Source organism: Durio zibethinus, chromosome 2 (assembly GCF_047325235.1).
Source record: "Durio zibethinus cultivar Kanyao isolate XHJ-2024 chromosome 2, ASM4732523v1, whole genome shotgun sequence".
NCBI classification, from domain to species: domain Eukaryota; kingdom Viridiplantae; phylum Streptophyta; class Magnoliopsida; order Malvales; family Malvaceae; genus Durio; species Durio zibethinus.
The window spans coordinates 1720217-1746017 of NC_143163.1; the positions used below are offsets into that span (position 1 = coordinate 1720217).

The 25801-nt window shown below is 32.4% G+C and overlaps 4 protein-coding genes across 4 annotated transcripts; 1 reads left to right on the plus strand and 3 right to left on the minus strand.

The window, feature by feature from the left end:
- The first annotated feature begins 1293 nt into the window (after positions 1-1293).
- On the plus strand, positions 1294-3934 carry LOC111308671 (G-box-binding factor 4-like). The gene is made up of 5 exons (XM_089744905.1): positions 1294-2212; positions 2389-2460; positions 2574-2603; positions 3051-3379; positions 3566-3934. Exons 1-4 carry the CDS (start codon positions 1685-1687, stop codon positions 3129-3131), a joined length of 711 nt encoding a protein of 236 aa, XP_089601031.1. The 5' UTR covers positions 1294-1684; the 3' UTR covers positions 3132-3379; positions 3566-3934.
- Positions 3935-4042: 108 nt separating this feature from the next.
- Positions 4043-7779, minus strand: LOC111308670 (tubby-like F-box protein 8). Its single transcript, XM_022907189.2, has 6 exons — positions 7572-7779; positions 7293-7373; positions 6086-6518; positions 5830-5917; positions 5464-5596; positions 4043-5034 (listed from the first exon to the last, which is right to left on the minus strand). The coding sequence occupies exons 3-6, from the start codon at positions 6431-6433 to the stop codon at positions 4326-4328; spliced, it is 1278 nt and encodes a 425-aa protein (XP_022762924.1). The 5' UTR covers positions 6434-6518; positions 7293-7373; positions 7572-7779; the 3' UTR covers positions 4043-4325.
- A 3091-nt stretch (positions 7780-10870) lies between these two features.
- LOC111307991 (WAT1-related protein At1g68170-like) lies at positions 10871-13233 on the minus strand. The gene is made up of 7 exons (XM_089744916.1): positions 13145-13233; positions 12563-12622; positions 12268-12384; positions 11779-12190; positions 11541-11692; positions 11258-11394; positions 10871-11010 (listed from the first exon to the last, which is right to left on the minus strand). Coding segments are annotated over exons 1-7 (987 nt in total). The 5' UTR covers positions 13147-13233; the 3' UTR covers positions 10871-10903.
- A 4153-nt stretch (positions 13234-17386) lies between these two features.
- On the minus strand, positions 17387-25423 carry LOC111308672 (WAT1-related protein At1g25270-like). The gene is made up of 10 exons (XM_089744923.1): positions 24911-25423; positions 24698-24802; positions 24412-24528; positions 24024-24285; positions 23778-23936; positions 23524-23675; positions 18770-19022; positions 18526-18684; positions 18273-18424; positions 17387-17791 (listed from the first exon to the last, which is right to left on the minus strand). The coding sequence occupies exons 1-10, from the start codon at positions 25102-25104 to the stop codon at positions 17566-17568; spliced, it is 1779 nt and encodes a 592-aa protein (XP_089601049.1). The 5' UTR covers positions 25105-25423; the 3' UTR covers positions 17387-17565.
- Positions 25424-25801: the final 378 nt, after the last annotated feature.

A 25801-nucleotide genomic window follows, 5' to 3' on the forward strand; every position in this document is an offset into this window, starting at 1 on the left:
TTCGGTTAGGAAGAGGTGAGGATTAGGCATTAATGGATTTGCAATGAAAGCAACAGAGCAATTGCCTTCAGTTTAAGAGTTGAATTATTTATTTAAATTTAAATTTTTATTTTAAATCGAAAAAAGTTTAAACATGAATTTTAGATTTATTAAATGGATTTGAATTTGAATTTTTGACTCATTTAAAAATAGTTCAGGGCTTTGGATATAAAGTTTAAAGCTTGGAATAGAATCAAATAATCCCTACTTCCTTACGCTTTAATAGCCATAAGATTTTTTAAAAAATTATTTAAGACATTTATTGTTTAAAAAGATTTTAAATAATTTTTTATTTAAAAATTTATTTAAGACGTTTTTATTGTCTAAAAATATTTTAAATAATTTTTTAAAAAACTTTTAAAACGTCTTGAATAATTTTTTTTAAAAAATTAAAAATAATTATTTAAAGTATTTTTGATAAAAAATACATTAAATAATCTCTTTTATAAAAATTAAAGAAGATTATTTAAATCATTTTTTTACTAAAAATATCTTAAATAATCTCATTTAATTTTTTTGTAAATATTATTTAAGGTGTTTTCTTAAAAAAAAAACCTTAAATAATTAAAAAAAATTGAAAGAGGATTATTTAAGATATTTTTAATCAAAAATATATTGAATAATTCTCTTAGAAAAATTAAATGTGATTATTCAATATATTTTTGATCAGTAATCTCTTAAATAACCTAATTTAATTTTTTATAAAAAATTATTCAAAAAATTTTCTAATAAAAAATGTCTTAAATAATTTCAAAAAATGAAAGAAAATTTTTAAAGATATTTTTGATAAAAAATATATTGAATAATTTCTTTAGAAAAATTAGAAGAAATTATTTAAGATGTTTTTGATAAAAAAAATTTTGAATAACCTTATTTAATTAATTAAATTAGTTATTTAATTACCATCATATATATCAAAAAAATTATAATAATTATTTAAAATTTAATATATATAAATTTTTTTAACTAAATAAATGAATCTAAGCATAAAATATTTTAAAATAAAAAAATCTCTAAATATTATATTTTTTTCAAAAATCATGTTTTTTCTTAAAATTTACGATGCCGTGAATTGAACGTTTTTTAATATTTCTTATAGCCCAGAAAATGCCCTTGAACCTATTTTTTGAAATCCGGGTAGTGCAATGACATAATTGCCCCTACATTGTACAATGACATAATTGCCCCTACATTTTACAATTGTGCGTTTGTTGCCGCGAGTACACACGTTATCCATCTCGCGGATTCCTCTTTGCTTCCTCAGTTCCTTCCTTTCTCTTCTGTCTCTCTCTCTCTCTCTCTCTCTCTCTCTCTCTCTCTCTCTCTCTCCTTTCTATTTAAGCCGTTGGCCAACCTCTCTACTCTTCCAGCTTTGCTTTTCGCTGCCCTAATAATTTTTTTACGGTCAAATTCTTCTGATCCTTTTCCATCCAATCAGGGGAAAGAAAATAAACAAACAGTGCACAGTTAGCAGCCCTGAAAATTCGAGGGTGTCATAGCATCGTCTAAGGTGATAACGACCACGTCACAGACGAATCCCGATCTGCCACGTCAGCAATCTCTGTGCTCTTCGCCCTCCACGCTCCTTGTCGATCTTCAAAACCAACAAAATAATCCAAACCTATCTCAGAATGGCCTTGATTCCATGAGCATGGACGATCTTTTGAAAAACATGTACTTGTCCCCACCACAGCCACCAACGACTTCCGACGCCCATCAACAGTTCCTCGGCGCGTCAATCTCACGCGAAGGTATTTTCTCGATTCCTAAGGATGTGGCGAACAAGTCCGTCGACGAGGTTTGGAAGGACATCGTGGTCGGCGGCGGTGATCAAAGACAGGGGGGTCCATCGGAAGAGATGACTCTAGAGGATTTTTTGACGAAAGCTGGAGCGGTTAGAGAAGAGGATGTCGGAGGAGTTGTTAATCAGGTGGGAGTAGATGCAGGGGTTTATACTATGGACCCGGTCGTTATCAACGCTGGTGGAAGTCAGTTTTCGGCGTTTGGAAACAACGGCGGCGTTGATCATCGGAGATTGGTGCCAGCAGGCGCAGGTGCAAGAGGAAAACGACGCGCCGTGGAGGAACCGCCTTTGGATAAAGCGACGCAGCAGAAACAGAGGAGAATGATCAAGAACAGAGAATCTGCTGCTAGGTCTAGAGAACGCAAACAGGTCAGGCTCTCCTCTGTTAATTCTGTTTGGTTGCCGAGAAACAAAGAGAAACAAACAATAGTTGCTTTTATCTCATTCAAACTTTTATTGCTTTTGTTCTTCTATTAATTTAAAACTTTTTTTTCTGTGATTAAATTGTGAATTTTAGTTATGATATTTTGAAGTGTAACATTTAGGCTCATACGGTTGAATTGGAATCTATGGTGACACAATTGGAAGAAGAGAATGCGCAGTTGCTGAGAGAAGAGGTATAGCGGCCCTCACTGTATTATAACTAGAGACTGTCGGACTGTTTGAAACATGAATCATCATTATGTATTATATAATGCTTCTGTATTGATTTCTCAACTTACTTTTTCAGGCTGAGCTGAACAAAGAGCGGTTTAAGCAGGTATGTCTGTTTCTTTTAGTACCTTTTAATTCCATTGTGTGTTTCAAATGTCTAAGATGTCTTCGGCTTGTTCTATGAATCAATCTTAAAAATTCTGTTACTGTCTGGTTAGTGGGGGATAATACAAGTGTTGCTGAGGCCAGTTACTGTTCTAGAACATGGGAAAAGCAAAAAGAATATCAACACCTATATATCATTTTAGCAGAAATTATCACTTTAGGTTAAATTCTTTTACTACATAGATCATAATGAAACTTTTGTTTGATTGGGTTTTATACTATGAAAAGCACATCGCTGTTAATGTTTATATGCTACGATGACAATTTATAGGCATAATAATGATTCAACAATGCGGTAATGGCTAAAATCTAATCATGATTGGCCTCTTTGCTTGAAAAATGACTGTTCGTAGCAATTCTGACATCTTGTGGTTTATTTCAATTGTAGCTGATGGAGAACTTGATCCCTGTTGAGGAGAAGCGGAGACCACCTCGTGTTCTTAGGCGAGTTCATTCTATGCAATGGTAAATGTGGCAGCTACTTTTTTTTTTTTTTTTGTTGCCAATGACAAGATGAAAGATATAGAAAAGAAGAACTGCACGAACCAGTTGAAGTGGGTTTATCTTTTGAGAAGGGAAAACAAAGACCAAATGGAAAAAAATAGAAGTTTCAAGCTTGATTTGCTCGTGTGGGGCTAATCTTTTTGGAATAGTTGGGACTCTGTTGCAGTTGAGGCCTGGAAGGATCTCGTTATGATTGAAGATGGACACCATCGGGTCCTTAACTAATGCTTTTGGATTTTGCTTGGGTATTGTAAATATATATATATATATATAATTTATAAAGGAAAAAGAAAAGAACCTCATTTGTGTAAAGTATCGTTTTCCCTTGAATCATGTCGGTAGGGAAAAGTGGTAGGCCTGAGAACTAATCTATACAAATTCTTATTATAAAATTCATAGGAACATTCGAGTGGAAGATACTCTGGCTTTTTTATTCCTTTACGTATAGCTTCAGGATAAAAGCTGAACGTGGTGCCATTAAGTAGTGCTTGGCTAAAAATGTGAAGAATGATGAATGACAGAACACCAAACAAACCCACATTTCCAGCAATGTTCTGACAGCATCAAAGCTGACGCCTAGCACATCTACCTTCTCCAGAATCATCACTGCTACTGCCAGTTTGCTTCACAGAAAGAAAAGCCACCACCTCCGCCATTGGAGTTTATCGGTTACTTCGCATCAAATATTGATTGGCAATTTCCTCTGTCTAGCAAATTTTCTTCCACATTGCAATGGAAATTATCCTTCTCTAGTCCTATTTATCAGAAGTTTTCCATCTTTTTATTTAAAATTGTTTTATAAAAAAAAAAGAACCTCTGGTTATTGAAATTGAAAATCTAATACTCTTAACAACAAATCATGAGCACTCAACAACGTCAAGGAGAAACATGTAACTGATTAATCATTCATGAATTAATAAAGAAATTACAACAGAAGTGAAGAGGCTTAGGGCTTACTATGATGCAAGCTGTCATTAAGGCGGCACCAAAGATAAAAATTAGGCTTACAACAACACAACAGTATCAATTTTCCATCCTACTAATGATCAAACTAAGGGAAGAAGTGGCAACAGGAGATAATGAAAATGGGAAAAGAGAATTAAAGATGGTCATTAATCTTTTTATGTGTTTTGCAGGCCATAATTATCATTTTATCATTCTATTCACAAGCCAATTTCGTGTCAAAGCTGCTCAGGCAGATTGCAAAGGCCTGAAATGCAGATAGGGGATAACGGTAATCCATAGTGAACATATCTTTGCCAACCTTGCCAAACTGTAGGATTATCTTATCAATATCAGGTGGGGCAGGCTGAGATGGGGTGGGTGCACCAGCTGCTGGTTGTGTGGCAGCAATCAACTGAAAGTTCTTAACAGATGCAACAGTTACACGCCCACGAAAATTCAGGCACCAACATTGTAATTGCTCGTGCCATCTAGGGGGCTTGTTTTTGAGGATCAACGGTTTCACTTTCCCATCCTCATCATCATCATGAGACACACCTATCTCGGAAAACCGAGAGCTGCTGAACTCAACAGAATGATCAAGAGACCTTGAAAAGGAGATGCTCCTGAACGAGTCCTCTAATGGGTGGCGAAGAAGCTCCGGCTGGCCAGGGACACAACCACCAGCATCAAGAGCTGAGGCAGGGATAGAATGCATGATGCAATGCATCCTTCGTGGGCCCCGGGTGCCAAGAACATTTAGTTCATAACTAATCTGAGCTATGTTATAGCTGCCAGTAGGGACTTTAGGGGAAACTTTCTTGGAGTAAAATCTTCGACTTGAACGGCCTGGTGGAGGAACATGAGCAGAGGTATAGGCGGGCTGGGTGTCATATATTATGAATTTTGTACCGAGGAAGTTTGATCTGGTATAGAAAAAAAAAGAATTTGTTTCATGTTTATATTCCACAAGTATAAAAATTTCTGCAAGTTATAGAGAATCTTTCTGAAAGCTAGCTTCTAAAATCAAAGAAGGCAATTTGGGCAAAGGAAAGTGGAAATCAATCATAAAAGGGAGTTATAAAAGAAATTATTAAGCATACTTCTCCAGAACTAAACCGATGAGAATGGGTTTAACTTTCCAAGTTCATCCCATGCCAGAGTTTCCTTTTATAAAATAAAAGGAGATTTACTGCCTTTTACAGTAAAAAGTTTATATTGGTTCATTAAGAAGTGGTTCTAGTTCTACACAAGGAGAACCAGAATGCTGATGCCTTTCGAATCGCTAAACTATTCCTCAGAACCGAAGAGCAGTATTTGCATTAAAATGTCATGACTCCGTTTCAGATTCATACCTCAGCTTTCCAATGTAACTGCTGCTTGATCTTGAAATGTTGTCAGCATTCATAGAAATGACATACTCCGTAGAAGTAGTTCTGCGTGTCCTTTTAGCAGAAAGAAGGAATTTCCCATTTTCAACTAGCAAGGCTGCAAAAGAGCAGATAGGTTTAGCAGGAACAAGGATGAGAATTCCAAAACCAATAAAAGGCACTCAAACGTCAGTAACATGAAGGAAAAAGAATGAATTTCTTCTCTTAACTGCAGAGCCAGGAAGTTCATTTGTTACCCTAACTAGGACATATGCATTACCATGATAAGATCACATCTACATTTACAAAAGCAACTTAATTCAACAAATGGTTGCAGAGAATCAAGCTTACAAGTGCTAAGACACAGAAAGAGGTGATATGTTAATTTCGATTTATCCCTCTTAATGTAACACTGGATGGTTCCATCGCGTGGCCCAGGCTGAAAAGTCAAAAAGACAGTTAGAGTTGCAGTCTTGAGTTCTCAATATCGTAAGAACTGATTATATGTTTCAGCATAATTCCACAGAGATGCAAAGATACAGAATTACAGTAAGATTAACTCAAATCAGAAAAAACTGATCTATGTTCAATGAACCAGTGATCCTACCTGCTTAAGAGACACTGGGAAAGTAAGCTTCCCACAGAATTCAGGACTCTTAACAATGTCTTTGCAGATGACTCTCCACGATCGGCAAACTGATGCACATGCAACAACACTCTTTCGAGTAGGCCACGTGCTCTCACTCTCTTCCAACCTCTTGATCACATCAATTAGTAGCTCTGGTGGGAGATTAGCCCAACAGCTGTTCTGAATTACAAGAGGCTCATCATTGAAATCATGTAAAGAACCATGAGATTTTCCTCTGTGGTGCCCCATGAGTCTAACATCAAAACTCCGCCTAGACAAGCTCCCAAAACTATCCCTCACATCACGAACTATGCTACGGAATGACATTTTTCAAGTAGAGGACAAAGCCACCTCAATTATAATTTGTTTTGAAGATTTCTGGCAATAATACTTCGCTGTTATGCGCCTGTGGCTGCCGATAGAAGAAACAACTCAGTTCCCACTACAAATCTACTAGTAAAGAAGAAAAGAAAGTAAAAAGAAAACAGAAAAGATACCAAAGAGAAAAGGAGGAAAAAAGAGATAACCACTAGGGCAAGCTTCACATGGAACCCCAGCAGTCTGAATAGCTAGAACTTTAATCATGTAACAAGTAACAATCGATTTTCACTAAGCCAAATAATGCAAAGAACCCACCAAGTCTATTAACTCGGTTTATCCATCACATATGAGACTGAAATTGAATAGATTTATAAGCCTTTTAAGAAGAATAAAGATATTTTCTGTTCTACCAAAACAAAAGCATGCAAAGAATCCAGCTTGGAGAATTCCAGGGACAATCTTCACTGGAGCGTTTTTTCTAGTTTTCCATACCCATCCTCTCTCTTCCTCTCACTATCAGCGAGAGATGAAAATTTGAAAGGAGAAGAAATGAGAACAAAATGCTTCATATTCAAGCAAACTGAAGGAACATTATTGCTCGAAATCTTGGAAACTAGACTAAGAAACAAATCCCCATTTAAATCAAGCAAGCAGTAGATAATTTGAGCATTGTTGCTGTAAGTCAAAGTATATATTTGAAAAAGGAAGATAGCGACTTCAATATGTTCTCATCAAATTTCCCACATAAAGGAAAATTTTCTCCACAAATGGCCATGATTTAGCTAATATTATAGAATTACCTCATCCCAAATGTATTATCTACTTACCATAAATTAATCACAAAATAATAATAATAATAATTTACCTTCCAAAAGTCAAGGCCTTAAATCTAAAAGCTGAATCTGATCAAACCACCATAGCTTTAGCTTCAGAACCCACCAAAGATCTGCAACAAAAAAATAACAAATTTTGCATACAAACCCAGATTATAATCAAATCTTAACCCTCTTTAGACAAAAAGAAAAATGAAAAAACAAAAAAAGTAATTTGAACTGGGTTCGTAACTTGTAAGATTTCGGACAGTTAAAAAACAGAGATTTTTATGAAATCTTAAAAAAGTAAGATGAGATCCGTTCTAATGTACCTGAAACATGCAGCGAATCCAAAGACAAGATCAAAAACAAAAAACCCAGACAACTTTTTTACATAACAGAACAAAAAAAAAGGTCACTGGGAAGGGATCAAAGTCAAAACTATTGAAGTAAAAACTGTCTTCTCTTTCTTTTCTCTTTTTCTTAAGTCTTCTTGCTTGATCTCTTCTCTCTATCTGATCCGGACTCCAGACCCACATTAAATTCAACTCAAGGCCAAGAAAATAAATAAATGAGAAGTGTGAAAAAGGCTACTCTATAATTTTCTTTTTCTTTTTTGATTTTTTTTTTAGCTCTATGGGGGATGACGTGAATTTTTTAATAAAATTTAATTTCAATTTGGTGCATGAGCTAGGCTACAGAGCTAAAAAGCAGGCTCCAACTAACGACTCAATGCCCCGTTTGACTTTTCCGTTCGCATTATCCGACTGATGGAAACGGCATAGATTTTTTTTTTCTTTTTTCTTTCTTTTTTTTCTTAGAAACCAAACAAAACAAAATCAGCTCTGAATTTAACGTCTATCTCGTTTTGTTTTTTCCTTCGTCCTCTAAAAAAAAGTTTTGAATTGGGTTTAGCCAATGCTTGTTTATTCCAGGAAAATTGGCTGAACAGTATGAAAATAGCAACTTTTTGAATGTTTTTCTTAGTCCTTCTTCAATCCATTTATACCATTTATGAAAAATAAATTTCATTAATGAACAACAAAACTTGCAAAACACTAATCATAATAATATGACAAAAAAAATAAACTAAACAAAAATGCTTTTCAAAAATGAAAAACCCATATTTTTTTCAAGAAAATCCCTTCTCTCATTTATTATAGATGCATGCAAAACAAGTAGGTGTTAGCATTTTCTCTCTGAAGCATTGATTTTTTTTTTTTATAATTTCAACATTTTTTTCAAAAACATTTTATGAATTAAAACTTGATAATAAAACAAAGGAAAAGAACAAAGAGAGCCCACAACCAGAGACTAGACAGCAACACATGAACGACGGACTACATAAGCAGTTTGGTAATATCAAACACCTATTTCTAAAGTAGTTTTAGCGGTGTTGTAGGTGACCAAATAAAGATGTTTTGAATACCGAAAAAGAAATAAATTGGTTCAAACGCATAATGAACTAGAGATTGCTTTTTGCGTCACACATAGATTTAGTTGTTCTTAGAAACGGTAATTGCCTAATTGGAGATTATTTTATCTAAAATTTTTTATTATAATCTTACAATAAATCAATCCTAATAACAAATTATATAAAATTCATCACTTAAAAATATAAAATTTATATAAATTATTTATTTATTATATAAAATATTAAATTATAATTGATTAATCATATTACAATAGTTATAAATTATATACTCATTAATAATTAAATAAGTTTGGATAAATTAAAAACATCTCGTTTTTTAATTTAAATAATTTTACTCATTTAACAATTTATATATTAATATTATATAAAATATTAATAATTGATATATTAATATCATATTTTATATAAAAATTATATATCATAATTCTTATTAACATAAAAATATAAAATATATTTTTATTTTTATTTTTTATTAAATTTTAAATTATATTATTTTTATTATTTTAAATATTATATTTCTTTGGTACGAATTATATTTACGTAACTGTGGCGGCCCTCGCTGTGTACTTTCCCGAACCTTCCATGAACCTAAACTTGTAAATAGAAATAAAATAATGTATAGTAATTGTAAAAGAAGGAAAAAAAATAATTAGGGGAATTATAGGGTGTTTTTTAACGTATGGTGCTAAGCTACGTAGTTTTGATTTGACTAGATCGGGTCTTTGTCACGCTTTTTCAACGCTTAGCTTTAACAGGTTCAATCGGCATCGGTGGAGCATGAGATGGTTGCGATTTTTTGACTTTGATGATTGTAGAAACCCTATACTCGGCCACGTCTCCGCTTTCCGTTTACGCTCTCCTGTTCGGTGTGGGCTTTAGGTGACGCAAATTATGGCACCAGGCACGCTTCAATTATTAGTGTGCCTGTAAATTTTAAATTGACCGCAACTATCTGTGTATTTTTATCGTAAGAAGTTAAATATGAAATATATTTTTAATTTTATTATATTTTTAAAATTATAAATTTCATATGATTTAACATTAACAATTTTTTTTAACTTTTTAGAAATTCAAGTAGTTTATGGGATTTTTTAAGTATATATTTAAAAATATTTACGTTTTTTACCTTAACAACATAAAATATCTATATAATTTATTAGACGAGTTAAAGACAAAAGCGACATCCCAGAGTCTTGAACTTAACGGTACAAGATATTGCCAAAAAATCCATTTTCAAGGATAAGATCAATAATAATCAATATTTTCTTATTCAACTTGCTTTTTTGTATCTTTTGGATACATTATTGAATTTGTATTTGTTCAACGCTATGATAGGACAAACTCTTGAAGCTATGCTTCAGCCTTCATTCAACCACATAAACTAGACATTATCACGACACATGTAGTAGATTTGATGCATTTTTATGCTTAATGCCCCCTTGATCTTCCAAGAGCTAACTCAAATTCCCCTCTGGCTTGGAATCTGCAAAAATTCGATTACATATCAATAATTGTTACTCAATCATTTTAACAAAGGATTTTTGCCAAATTTACCAACAATCGCTTGATTTGGTAACTTAATATTGTTTAATTTTAATGATCAAATACAAATTTTAATAATTTTTTCAAAAAAATAATCAAATTTGGACCGGTAGAGTTATAACTTGCACTAGGCTTGCCCACTTTATTAATGGGTCGAAAATGCCAATTGGACGTAGAGTGAAGAGGAGAAGGGCCCCAAGAAAGAGCTATCAAAAGTGGGCAGCTGAGGTATGTCCAAAAGAGAATGAAGGAAGATAAGGCTAGCTGGTGAGATTGACAGACAGCTTACCTGGACCGCATTTGATCTGGCACTTGCGTTCACAACGCTGCATAAGCCTTGCTGCATTAATCAAGAGGAAGAACAAAAGAATAAAATGATGATTGAAGAAAAACCAAGCCATGGAAAATTGGGACTGATTCGTTGGAAAAAGGAAGGTTTTTTTTTTAGTACATACTGTTGCTTTGAACACAGCCAGTAGAACAAGCGTCGAGGCAATCCACCTGTGGAACAACTTCTTCCATTTGTGAAGTGATGAGGCAGAAAATAAGGACTGCAACAATCATCTTCTTCATCATCATTCCTTTCTCCTTAACTGGTGACCTTTCCCTTTGTTTCCTTCTTAGTGAGGATTGATGAATGAAGCTTATGAAGTTATTAAGGCTTATTTCCATTTTGGGTTGTTCTATTTATAGAGGGTGCGGATTGTATTTGCCCTTTAACTTCCATTGAACTACGTATTTGCCCGCATGGGCCTTCGCAACTTGGGGCTCTGGCAATTCATTGAGGTAGCCGCCTACTTTGAATTCATAAATGTAGTGAGTCAACTCATGACTCATGAGTGTTTTAGTGGAGTATTAAAATGGAAAATGAACGAGTTCTGATCTCATGGTACATTATTTTGATGAATATTGAAACAACTCATACATTTCAAGGTTATAGTGTTCATTTGGTGAAACCCTAGAGTCCTTCTACATTATTTTGATTGCTATTAGAATTATTGCTGTTGTTTGTAGAGTCGACAATGATCTGGACAGGTTCACCTTGCGGGGAGCATATTGTTGATGGTGGAACTTCTTTTCTTGATGCTGCTAATTGATCCTTCATCATCTTCATCTCCTTGCCTTTACCCCAAAGCACAACATACAGCCCCAGCACTATCAACACTGCTCCCAATATGCTGTAATTGAAGAAAAAAGTTAAACGATTGTAATAACTCAATTAACCCTTCATTTTTCTTTACCAGAAATTAACATCTCTAACTCTAATTCCATGGATTTTGTTTGTCAGTGAAAATATTTCATTTCTTAATTGATATGCATATACCTTGCCAAATACAACTTTGCTTCTAAAAACAATGACTCTGCCAAAGCCACTAAAACAAGCATTAGAGGGTTAAAAATGGATCCGTAGAGAGGGCCTTTGATGCGCACACACCAAGTTACCATGGTACAAGTCAATCCAGACACTATAATTCCCTGCAACGGAAAAATTGCAGAATCCATGTATAATTACGTTAGAACTTTAGCTACATTTCACCTTCAATGTAAAAGAGTTAACGCACCGCGTAAGCAACAGTAAGAAGCCTAATATTCCAATCTAGTTTCCACTGGCTCCAATCTCTCTCCAAGCAAACTGCATAAACAACTGATTGCATTGCTCCCATTGTACACATCAAAGCTGTGCTTGAGTAAGGACATGGGAATTTTTTACTCATCTTAGCCTGAATGATCAACCACAAGGCGTAAGTGATGCAGCAGGCAAAAGCTAGCAAGGCACCCGACAAAGTATTGGCAGAGCCTGGATGTGATGAAGACGGCCCATGGCCACCATGATGTACAAGGTCAAAATGTGTTGGCCAAATGTTTATTTGTACACCTTTGTAAAATGTGAGCAGCATTGCACCTCCTAGTCCAATTAACGTTCCAAATACCTTTGCCTTCCCTGCCATTGTTCCAAAAGCTAGCTTTTCCATTCTGTGATAAAAAATTGATCATGTCATTTGATATATATGTACGAAAATATGGGGCGAGTGAAAGATGCATATATGTACCTAAGACAAACGGCGAATATGAAAGTTGTGACTGGAATGAGATTAGTCATTGCAGAAACAAATGTTGCAGATGTTAGAGCCAGGCTTTCAATGTACAAATTCTGAGATAGTGCTCCCCTGCAAGGAAGGAGAGAAGGAAATGGTTTAGAAATACTTAATTTTCTACACAAACTAGACAAAAACTTTGTTTGTTTATAAAGCCTAAAGGGGAATTGAGAAGTTGCAGTGTATGAATAATAACATACTTAATGTTTGTGTCTAATCACTACCATGGTAAAAGTCTGAGAAAACTTACCCAAATAACCCACAAAGAAATGCTTGGAAGAGTATGGTCCAAGTCAATTTTGGCCTATTCCTGTGTGAAATTAAGAAAATTCAGAACAATAATATAAATTAAGGATTAGAATATATAATGGTTTTTTTTAATGAAATACTATATAAATTGTTGAATTCGAAATTTAATTGGTTAGTTAATTTGTACAATTACTCTTAAAAGATAGTATTTAATAAGTTTGGAGTTTCAATCTCAACATCTGTAATTTTTTTTTTCTTTTCTCATATTGCATTTACTTTGTAAAAAAAAAATTAAAAGTTGTTAGTGCATAGAAATTAACCAATTCATTATTAGAAACAAACATTTATCATTTTATTCTATTAAAATCAAATATTCATACTATTAAAATGTAAAAACTTAATCCCTTTTTAGAATTTATTCACTCCATTTCTTCCAGTTTGATTTTTTTGTTTTGTTGAACAAAATCACTAATTCAGTTTTAGCTTATTTTTCAAATTATATCACGTGGGAAATAAAATTTTAAAATTTTGAGCATAATAATTTTTAAAGCTTGTTTTAAAATTGATTTTCAAGAAAGAATACATGTCAAAGATCAACAAAAAGCAAGTCCAACTCGGACCAACAAATTAGAACAAAATTAGGGAGTGATAGAATATTATGTTCTGTGCAACGGAAAGATAACTATTAAGTATATATATTAACTAAATCCTTTATACAAGGAAAGGTCATAGCCAAGGAAGCGCGGACACGTCACGTACCGTAATGTACGTGTGTCCGATATCTAGCATACGCGCGTCTGATATGTGTCCGACATGGCCAGACACGTATTGGACACGTCGAGACATGTTGGGATATGCCTTCGACACGGTGGGTGACACATGACACAGCTCTTTGTGCATTTTCTTCACTCATCAATCCACCTATGCATTTTAGCGATTTACCAATTTGTCCACCTTTCCAACCAATTGCACCATGTATTGCAAGGAAGAGTATTGTTTGAAGAGCATCAACATTTTGTGTCCCTTTGTGCTCTTTCCACTCAGCCAAAGAACTGAAAGTTGTTGTGAATCCCATAGGTTGACAGTGAAAGTGGAATGAGTCGAGAGGTGAAGGCTAGTTTTCAGTTGATGGTAAAGGCTGGGCCACTAATTTGTTGGTCTCAGTTGCACTAACTATGGTCAATGAAATAAAAGGAGAGCGGTTGAAGGAGGAAGCAAAGTTATGGATTTTAAATTTTTAATGAGACTTGAGAAGAAAGATTTAACTTTGAATTTGATTTGAATAGTTGAGGTTTGTGAATAAAGATTTGTTTTCGTAGTATTTTTTAATTAGTTTACAACGTTCTCAAAATCTTCCAATGATCTTCAACTTTTTTGTACCTCCAATATCTGGAGCTTACATCCAATTGCCCCATTTAATCACCTTTTACCATTTGGAATGTTAGATTATTTTTCTAATTAAATTAATTATCAATAAATATGTTTTTTATTGTAGTTATATTTACATTAAATATTTTTATATAAAATTCTTTTATTGTCATATTGTACCCTTATCCTAATTTTTAAAAATTATTGTATTACTATATTCGTATCATACTCATATTACGTATTTGTGTTTGTTCTTCATAAGTTAATAGATTATAACTTTCTTTCTTTTCCTCTATCAGCTCATAAAATACCTTTTAATCCATATCAGCCAAAATGCAAGTTTTCTTTTTATCTATACAAAAATAAAAACAAATTTGATATGTTGGTAGAGTACTAAATTTTTAATTTTAAGATTAAAATAATAACAAAAAAACTCTAAAATTTATCACCTTATTCAGATAAGTTTCTACATTTTTATTGTATTTAAATAAAATTTTAATCTTTATTTTACACTTAAATAAGTTTTTAGATTTTAATTTGTAACAAAATAAACACTTAACTTAAAACTTGTATCAAAATAAGCTTTTAACATAAATTAATTTTTTGTTTGAAATAAAAATTTATTTAGATACAAATTAAAAAAAGGACTTATTTAAGTATAATAAGAGTACAAAAACTTATTTAAATAAAATGATAAAATTCATAGTTTCTTTTAATATTTTTTCCTAATTTTGATAATCAAGATTCATACTTTAACTGCCTCAAAAATAACTACTTGCTTTTACATTATATTCTTTTCCAAATCTCTTGGGCTCTATTTTTTCCATTTTGTAATTAATTAATTAAACTACAAGTATGCAATCCTTCAATCATGCATGTTTCTTTATTGTAGAATTTATTTTTTATTTTATAATGAAAATTTTTCTGCTTTTTTGCATGTTTCTTGGAACAGTATTTCCAAATTAACAGTGACTGATCAATACAATGTGCAAATACACAAGAAAAAAAAAAAGAGAATCCCAACTAACATGAAGAATAGGTAATCAATTAAACAGTGACAAGCACTTGAAGATAAATGCACAAAATGGAAAATCACAATAGAAATCAAATACTTAACAGAAGAAGAAAAACATAACCCCTTTTTCCTTCATGCATGAAGTGTAAAAGTGTGAACAATTCTTTTTTGTTTAATGGGTAATGTTTTTAGAAAGAAAAAAAAAAGTTAGCTTAATTAATTAAGAAGGAATATTCAGAAAAGGTAAAAGAAAACCCAAACCTTTCAACAAGGAGAGCAAGAGGAACCATGACAGGAACAGCAAATAAGAATCTATAGGCAGTGATAATCCTCAAGCTCATTCCATCATTTGCTGCCAATTTGTACAACACATTCATTCCAGCAAACGTTGTTTGAACCACCACCATGACCATTGCTGGCTTTAATCCTTGTAAAATACTACACATCTTCCCCATTTTTCTTCTATCAAAATGAAAAAATAAAAAATAAAACTCTTCTTCTACGTTAATATATCATAAAATAGAAAGGAAAAGACTTTTAGAAGCTTCTGCCCCGTCGTTTTCTATTGCTTCTGTTCCTTTGCTGAGCACTGCAATTTCCAGACCCCAGATTATTAAAATAAAAAAAAGAGAGAGAGAGTCTTTTCTCTTGAGAATTTTATTTTTATAAGCTGTAAATTACTGTTTAGCATAATCACAGTTACAGTTATTAAGTTTCCGTTTAGCCTTTTTATCACATTTTTAATATGGTAGGATTAAGTTTATTGAATTATCAATTGAACTTAAATATTAATTTTAATGAGATAAAATTAACATATAATTTTTATTAAAATTTTTTTAATTATAATTATAATAATTTTTATTATTACTTTTAATTTTATCATAATCAATTTTATTGCTTATTCAAATAAAGCTTAAATAAAAGCTGTTTATGGGTAAGTTGTAACGTATTAGGAAGCTAATCATGACGTACTCAAGTATGTTGAACCTCACCAACACGTGCTCAGTTTCCACTAATTATAAAATTTTAATTTCGTGCTTTTACTTTATCTTTATTTTATTTCCCATTTTCCACTTTGCCTTTATTAATTGATGGTTTCATGCAGTGGAGCTTGTATGTTTCCACATATGGCGACAGTTAGGCTCCCTTTTTTTTTTTTTTGAGACAATGAAGTTTGAACTTATGAACAAGTGTTTGTAAAGTTATAATTTCGGTTAGAATTCCTCTCCCTCTTATTTAAAGTTAATTAGTCATTAGTAATTTGCAATTTATTTTTTATTATAACTCCTGGAGGTCATAAATGAAGGACAATAGAGGATTATGCCTAATGAAAAAACATTATTAAACTTATAAAAAGGGAATGGTTGGTCAAGCAGCAACTGAGAACCTGAGACTCTGAGATGAATTGATCACATGCTAATTAAGCAAATTAAGTGGATTTTTTAAGAAAAAGAAGAAGAAAAGAAAACAAGTTATTCTAGTACTTCGTACATGTGAAAGTGGGTCTTTCTATTTCAGGAATTCATGTCCCAAGAAAGGATGGATGCCCTTAACCAGAGGGATCTAATTCAGTTGCTGGAAATTAAGAAAATTTTAGAACATGGTCATTTTTATATACTTAAATATTGCTTCTTTTTTTTTTTTTTTTTCATTTTGGTTGTGGAAGATTTTAAATAATTAATTTGACTTAATGGTATCATATATATGTTTAACAAAAGTTGAATGCCATTGAATTTAAAATTTATTTGATCAGTTGATTTATTTAATCAATCTTAAAATATATTATCCGATAAATTTAAAATTTAACACTTACAACACATTTTCATATTTCAAATTTTATCTTCATATATATATAATTGAATGTCACCTAGAAAATAGAGAATACTAATTGAATGTACTTAATATAATAGTTAATTTCTATACATCATCATCCAATTTGAGTTTACGTATATACATGTAGCTACTATATACGAGTTTTTCTTATAGCTTTGCCTTTTAACTAATGAAATGAGTTATTGATCCTTGTCATTACTTTCATTTTCAATTAAACTTTAACTTGATGCATTGAAACAAGTAATGATAAAGTTATAGAAGAAATTTTAGATCAAACCCATACGATTGCCTGTAGTTTCAAGATATCTAAATTAAGAAGTTATAGTAAGTTGCTTTAAAGAGTTTGTTTTTACAAATGATTTTGTTAATTAGTGATAGCTACTAATCGGTTGTTTGAAATATTTGGTATGCAAGCAATTGATAGAATGTTAGTTTTTTTTCTTAATTTAAGTGATCGAAGTTCAATTCTTAACAATTTTAATTATATAAAAAACTTTTTTTAAAATTATTGAAAATACAAATTATAGGACTTTCTAAAAATACTTTTAAGAACCTAAAATATATGGAGAGAACTATTCTCAGTGCTTGCTTTCATTGAGAAGTACTTAATTTAGCACTAAAATTTAACATTGATTTAAAGTAATGGAGCTTATTATTACAAACAATAGTGAAAAGGGAAAATAAGAAAACTTTACTCTAAAGCATTTTCTTCTTTCTCTACCAATCTTTCTATATATGTTCTGATCATGTTCTTCATTTTTTGATTTTCTATTATTTTTCTTCTTTTCCTATCCTATATATTCCTTTGTTGAATCTTTACTCATGACTGCAATACTATTATTATCGTTGTTATTGATGGAAGTTCTGTCACCTAAAGAAGTAACAGTAATCTCGATAGGTCCATCTTCTGGAGAATTTATTGATGGCACTAATTGATTCATCTTCTTCATCTCCTTGCCTTTGCCCCACAGAGCAACATACAGCCCAATCACAATTAGCACTGCTCCGATTATGCTGTAATCAGACAAAAAAAAATTGTCAAATCAGGTTACTTAAGCAAATCTCTTATTTATATAAATACACAAATTTGAGAGTTACTATTTTTTTTTTACAAAAGAGACCGGTTTGGGATAAGTGCAGAGATTATAAATGTAGAAATTTAATATTAATTTTTAGAGTTAATATTATAAATTAATTAAATCAAATCATAGATTTTGAAAATTAAAAATTAATAAACTAGTAACTAGTCATAAATTCAATATCTTTTCTATATAAAATTTCTAGCATATATCTATGGTTTTTTTAACCTTCATTTACTACTTATATACATATACAAATATACATATATATATATATATATATACACACACACACACAACCATTTCATTATTGCTTCTTTTTTGTTAATCAATAACTCTTTTTTTTTCCCTAATTGTAGCTTGTTTTTAATTTAATTTGGAAAAGGTTCAGTCTTTCCAAATTAATTATTACTTACCTTCCAAGATAGAGCTTTTCCTCGAGAAACAATGAGCCTGCAAAGGCAACTAAGACGAGCATTAAAGGGTTGAAAGCAGATGCATAAAGTGGACCTCTCATGCGCACACACCAAGAGACCAAGCTAAACATTAGCCCCGATACTAAAATTCCCTGCAAAGCAATGAACAAAAGACTCTCCAAATTAATTCAGTTTCAGCCATAAAGCTAAAAATCCAACTAAGGGTTTAGCTTCAACAATGTAAATAACTTACCGCGTAGGCAACAGTGAGAAGCCTAATGTTCCAGCCTAATTTCCACTGACTCTTATCTTTTTCCATGCAAAGTGCAAAAACAACTGCTTGTATGGCTCCCATTATGCATATCAATGCTGTGCTTGAGTAATAACATGGGTATTTCTCACTCATCTTAGCCTTTATAAAACAAATAAAAAGACATAATTCAGAACCTTTTTTTTTTTAAAAGATGTAACACAAAATCTTTTGCAAATTAAATTACCTGAATGTTCAACCAAAGAGCGTAAGAGATGCAGCTGCCCAGAGCCAGCAAAGCACCCAAGAGATGATGGGCAGAGGCTGCATGTGATGAAATAGCCCCGTGGCGTCCATGATGTAGAAGGTCAAGACGGGTTGATCCCATATTAATTTGGATTCCTTTGTAAAACGTGAGCTGCATTGCCCCACCTAATCCAATTAATGTTCCCAACGCCTTTGCCCTCCCTGCCATTGTTCCAAGAGCTAGTTTTTCCAATCTGCCATAAAATAGGGGATTGGACAATGAATTTGTTTTAAGTAAAAATTGTATGAGTCAAAGAAGGATACATACCCAATAGTGATGGCCATGATGAAAGTTATGGCTGGAATAAGATTACTCATGGCAGAAACAAATGTTGCAGATGTTAAGGCCAGGCTTTCCATGTATAAATTTTGACATAGTGAACCCCTGCATAATATGGAAAATTAATAAATATTAATCTTTTCAAGAAAAAAGTTTGTTTGCTAACAGGTTATATTTTAAGAAGTGTCATGTATATCGATTACCATTAATGAACTAATCCCTTTCTAGTTCTTCTATAAAGAAGAAAGAAATATCAATGAAAGGCTTGGTACTGGAGTCTGGTTCCAGAACGGAGGGAGGGAATTACATAGAAAATTAAACAAATATTTCCAAATTAACCACTTCTTAGATTTGTTTTTGCTACTATAATTTCTTCCTTCTTGACAGAGATTTTGGAATCTAAAAAGGCCAAAAAGATGTAGCAGCAGCCAGCAAGGACTTGGTGAACAGGGAGGAAGTGGGTTTATGGAAAAATAATATGGATGGCAACGGATCATATATCTGGATAGATTTTGATTGCTCTGAACCCGGTTCAACTATCTATATATATATATATATATAATGAATCTGATTTGATTTAATTTTAAAATTTTTTTTTATATATAAATTTGATTTAATTTAATATTATATGAAATCGTATCCGATTTAATTAGATATAAAATTAATTAATTAATTACAAATAATTTTTTTATATATAAGATCAAATAAGATTAAATTTACTTAAAATTTAATCTTAATTTGATTTCAAATTTTTTTATTATTTAACTCGACCTGATTTGATATTTAACGTTAAAAAAAAATTATTCTTAAAAAATTGGATCAAATCGAAATTAATCGAATAAGGGTAAAATGCCTTCCAGCACGAGTGTCATTTAAAGCAACATTGCAACACTTTGAGCAAGTTGACAAGATTCTAGAACTCTTCAATTTCTGTTGAATTAAGTTGACTTTTGTTTTGGGCTATTAATATAGTACGTCACAACTGTCAACAAAAAGCCTGAGAGATGGAACATTATTCACCTTTAAATCTTTTACTAAACCTGGTAAAAGAAGTTAACTTACCCAAGTAACCCACAAAAGAATGCTTGAATCAGTACAGTCCAAGTTAGTTTTGGCCTCTTCCTGCACAACAACATGGCAGAAAGCAAGGTTTAATAACAAGCCTTTTCAAGCAAAGGAAAAACGTTGAAATCTTTTCTTCTCAAAGTGCAAAAGTTCAGTTTTGATGATTCATCGCTTCTCCTATCTTCCTAACACAGTTTAAAGACACTGTGAAGAACCATCCAATAGAAACTAGAAATTTACATGAAAAAGCTAAACAGTTGGCAAATTAAAGATGCATCTTGTAATCAATTCGTTTTAGGGAGAAGAGACTTTAATTGATTAAGTTCCCTTACACGCTTCATCCATGCATAGAGTGAAAACAATCTTATTTGACAAATTACTGAATGCTATAATTCTAATTATGCTTAGAAGAAAAAAAAATGAATAACACAAAAAAAGAAAGCAAAGGAAACCAAACCTTTCAACAACGAGAGCAAGAGGGACCATAACAGCCGTGGCAAATATGAATCTATAAGCGACCAAAATCCTCAAGCTCATTCCATCGTTTGCTGCCAATTTGCACAACACATTAACCCCGGCGTACAGTACCTGAACCACCACCATCAACATTGCAGGCTTTAATCCATGCAAAATGTTAATAATCTGCCCCATCCTTTTTTTTTTTTTTGTCAATAACCCAAAGACCAAAAACCCAAATAGACAGATACTTGAAGCAAGCTTTTCGAATTTTTCTTGCTTCTGTTTCTCAGCAGAGCCAAGCTATTATTCACAAACCCCAGAGAAGATGGCAAGTAGCTTAGCTAGCTAGCTAGGTTGATGGTTGCGCCCTGTGAGTCCTTCAGAATTTATAAGCTATAAAATTTCACTGTATTTTTTTACTCTCTTTCTTTAGTAAACAGGAGCCTGCGGCGTGTAACCACGTAGCGATTCCGCACGTGCTCAGTTTCCCACTGCAAACGTAAGGCTTTGCTTTGCTTTTGAACCTTTTGCCTTTTGGTGCCCTTTTGCCATGCGCTTCCTTTCTCTTTTAGTCAAGCTTAGGTACCATGCCAATATCTTTCTTTTGACAATAGAAATCTGATACATGAGTCTTTTAGTTCTAATCAGTAAGATGCCATACATGGATTCTGTATTTGAAATTAACGATTGTAAATGCGTCTCATCTCATATCATGTATTTGAGTTTAATATCAATAAAAACTTAGTAATATGATTTAAATTCAAAATCATTTACATGAAAACGAATGAACTTACGAAAGTATAGATTGAACCAATACCTACACCCAAAATCGAAATGAATAAATTTACTTTTTTGGTTTGGTATTGTAAATATATGTATGGGGCACGTTCTTCCCTCACAAGTAGGCACACGTTTGAGTAGCTTGCTTCTTTGTGTTTATAACACGTGGATAATGCGTGGTGAGGCAGTTCTAATGGTTCACTCACGTTAGTGGGTGCACAGTCTGCTTTGACAGTCCCTTCTAAGCGGCTATTTTTGTGTTTCTTTGGCAACCCTGAAAATCCAAGGAAAAATAGTATAGTTTACCATATGAAATGAAACTTGTAGGTGGGTTTGATATGTGGGAAAATGAAGGAAAAGGTAATTATGAGATATAACTTTTCTCGAAGCCGGTGATATTGATGCCAATTAGGTTGATTATGCACAAATACACATTATATTCACATTCTTTATAGTATGTCACGTGTATCAATTAATGTTTATTATCATTAATAGTTTGAGTATTGTAAAGATGGGTTATCAACATACGAAAGGTATTGGTTTGTTTTTCGCCTTTTTCGCCTTTTTCTGGTTAATAACATAATATAATTAAGGTGATTGCCTATGAAACAATCCTTTACCATAAAAGAAGATGTAATAAAGTTGTAAAAGGCTTCCTTGAGTAAAGGTATTTGCTTTTTTCAGGTTGAAGATGGGGAAATTAAAATTTGATTTTGATGCTTTTTTTTTTTTTTTTTCAAAAAGCAAGCTTTTTAATTAATATATCAAACGGAAGGTAATAAATAAGTTACAGAAAAGGTGAGGGTGATTAACAATATTGTTGTAGAAATCAGCCAAAAAACAAAATGGTTTCGAGCAAAGTGTGCAACATAAACACTCAAACATATAAAATGATTTTCCCAACTTGAAAAAACAATAGCTTTGAAGGAAACACAAAACTTTTAATATTCTATTTACTATTGGAAAGCAAAGCTAGCCTTTACAGGAATAGTCATTAGCAACTTATTTTTGGTGGCTAAGATTTTTTACAAATGAGGTAAGTGGAGTAACAAGACATTTTGCTTTTACCACTACCCCACCATCGTTTGTTTCATTTTTTCTCACAATTTTAGCGATAAATTAATGGATTTGCACTCAATTAACTACATGTGAAGTTTAAAATAATCTAAAGTAAGAGATCATTGCATAAAACATTGTCAAGTGAAATGTATCATCCTAAAACATATGAGAAATGTATTCTAAACACACACACACACACGTGTATATATATATATTCCCATGATTTATTCATGCTCTATAAAGTTACAGAAAGAAATGGATAATTCTATTCTCAAATATTTCATAGATGAAGCTAACTGTAATAGATTAATATTTGGTTTCAAGCTTGTACAAAATTTGTACAAATGAAAACAAATCAAAGGATTTAATATTCTATGAACCTAGTAAAAGTACTCTCTCTCTCTCTCTCTCTATATATATATATATATATATATATCCTATGCAATGATATGATAACCAAAAAAGGAAAAGCAGGATTAGGAAATATTTGAATGAAATTTAGAGTGTTTTCCTGCAACAACTGCACCAAAATTTGCTGAACTGGTAGCTACTAATGGCAATTAAAGTTAGAAAAAGAAATAATTCAAGGCAGGATGGTAATCTGGGGAACTGCTTCTATCCTTTCCTTATTCTCCTTTTGATCATCTTCTTCTGTTTCATGGTCAGATTCCTTATCAGCTGTTGGTGTTGGTACTAATTGAGTTTTCTGCTTCATCTCTTTAGCTTTGCCCCATAGCACCACATATACTCCACATATTATCAATATTCCTCCTATGATGCTGTTGATTTACAGAAACAGAAACAATTAAATTAATAGATCATATATAGGTCAAGTAATAACATTCCACTCCAAGTAAATAAGACAACATGTTGATCCTTTAATGATTTATGTATTATTGCACATAAAAAATCTTTCAATTTGAGTAGTGCATGACACATATAGAAATTTTAGATTTAACAATTATTACTGTGATTAGTGATAAAAAAGTAATTGAGGGGGATCTCGATCCGATTTTCATAAGTAGTAAGTAAATATATATGAAATGATATACCTTCCTAAATGCAGTTTCTCATCCAGTATCAGAGAACCCATAATGGCAACAAAGACAAGCCCCAAAGGATTGAAAATAGATGCATACAGGGGACCTCTCAAGTGTACACCCCATGAGACCAAGAAGACCATTAAAGCAGAGCCCATGATTCCCTGCAACATAACATGTTCACAATTCACAAGATCTCGAATTACAAAGTAAAAAAAAAAGGCCGAAAAATTAGTATACTGAAGTTGATACAGAAATTAACGTACCGCGTAAGCTACAGCCAAAAGCCTAACATTCCAGCCTAATTTCCATTGATTCCAATCTCTTTCAATGCAAAGGGAAAAAACAGCGCCTTGTATTGATCCCATTATGCACATTAAAGCAGTGGTTGAATAAAGGTAAGGGAATTGAATACTCATCTTAGCCTGATACAGTTAAAAAATGAAAAGAACATGTAAATTTTATAACTTTCGATCTGAGAATTTTTCGAAGTACAAATGTCTGAAATTCACCTGAGTGATCAACCACAAAGCGAAAGAAATGCAACTCAAAAGGCCCAAGAAAGCACCTAGAATAAACTTGCCAGAGTCATGTGTTGAAGGTCCAGCTGGGACTCCAGGTTGCTGATGATGGTGTAAAAGGTTTACATTTGTTGACCATATGTTAATGTCTATCCCTTTGTAAAACGTGAAGACCATGGCTCCACTTATTCCTATTAATGTCCCTAACACCTTTGCCTTTCCAGCGACAGTTCCTATCGCCAATTTCTCCATCCTGTGATGAAATTTGAACCCATGAACTTCGAATCAGTGGCTATATATATCTTGAAAGAAGCAATGACACTATCAATCTAAAATAGATTGTAAATAATTCATAGTGACTAATGAATAAGATACATACTTGAAAAAAATGGCGAAAATAAAAGTCATGGCTGGAGCCAGGTTGATCATTGCAGTAACAAATGTTGCTGATGTAAACACCAAGCTTTGCAAGTACAAGTTTTGACCTAGTGATCCCCTGCAGTTTGAATTAAAGATATTAGAAATAGCTTGTTTCAATTAATAATTGAATCTCCACAATCTCTTTTCACTTATATATATATATAAAGAAACGAATATTCAGAATCTCTTTCGTATGTACTTTTGTTAAGAAAAAAGAAATTGTTATATTTATGGATTTAACTTACCCAAGTAACCCACAAAGAAACGCTTGAAATAGTACCATTCGATTAATTTTTCTCAAGCTCTTCCTATATGAAGATAAAGAATTCAAGATTTCATATACTAAATTCCTGGTCAGACGAAGAAACATATATGGTAATAAATATTCAGGCATCATATACTGGAATTGACGAAGACTAATAAAAGAAAAAGAAAGATTAAACGAACGATCGATGGACCTTTCAAGAATGAGAGCAAGAGGGACCATAACGACGGTGGCGAACATGAATCTATAAGCGACGATAATCCTCAAGCTCATCCCATCATTTGCTGCCAATTTATACATCAAATTAAGCCCAGCAAATATTGCCTGAACCACCACCATGAGCATTGGAGGCTTTAACCCATGAACAAGATTCCCAATCCGCCCCATTGTATCAAAACAATGACACTGACCCAAGGCAAGCAACGGAGACCACTTTTGAATCAACTGATGATGAAAATGTGAAGAAGGCAAATAAGAGAAGCGAGAAGGTCAAGAACTTCTCGATTTTTTGCTTCTCTTAATTCGGGAAAATAACACAGGAGATTGTTTTCATTTTCCTGGGAGAGAAGAAAAAACAAGTAATGTTCTGTTTACAGCTGGTTGCGTTCTAGCTTCCGAAGTTCCTAAATTGAGAGAACGAGTCTTAAGTGTAGGAGTTGTAATAAATTGAATACAGACAGACAGAGAGGCGTATCGAAACAAACTATAGTCACGTAACCTCCTAGGACAAAGAGGTGCCAAGTTCATGCAGATATTATGATGTAAATATACCCTTTTTGGCTATTAATTTATATGTTTGGGGCTATTGGAAAGTTTTCCTCAATTCTAACAAAAAACAAAGTTTATATTTGGTGCTTTATGACATATATATTTTATACATTATCAATAAATTCATTTTATTAATAAAATAAATCAGATAATAATTTTTTATTAATAAATAAAATTTTAAAATTTTTTTAACTCTTTATATATCTATTTTAATGTTAATATTTGCTACTTAATATACTAACATCATCTAATTAATTTATATTATATAAAATTTATACACAGAAAATATATTAAATATAAATTAAAAAAATTCTTC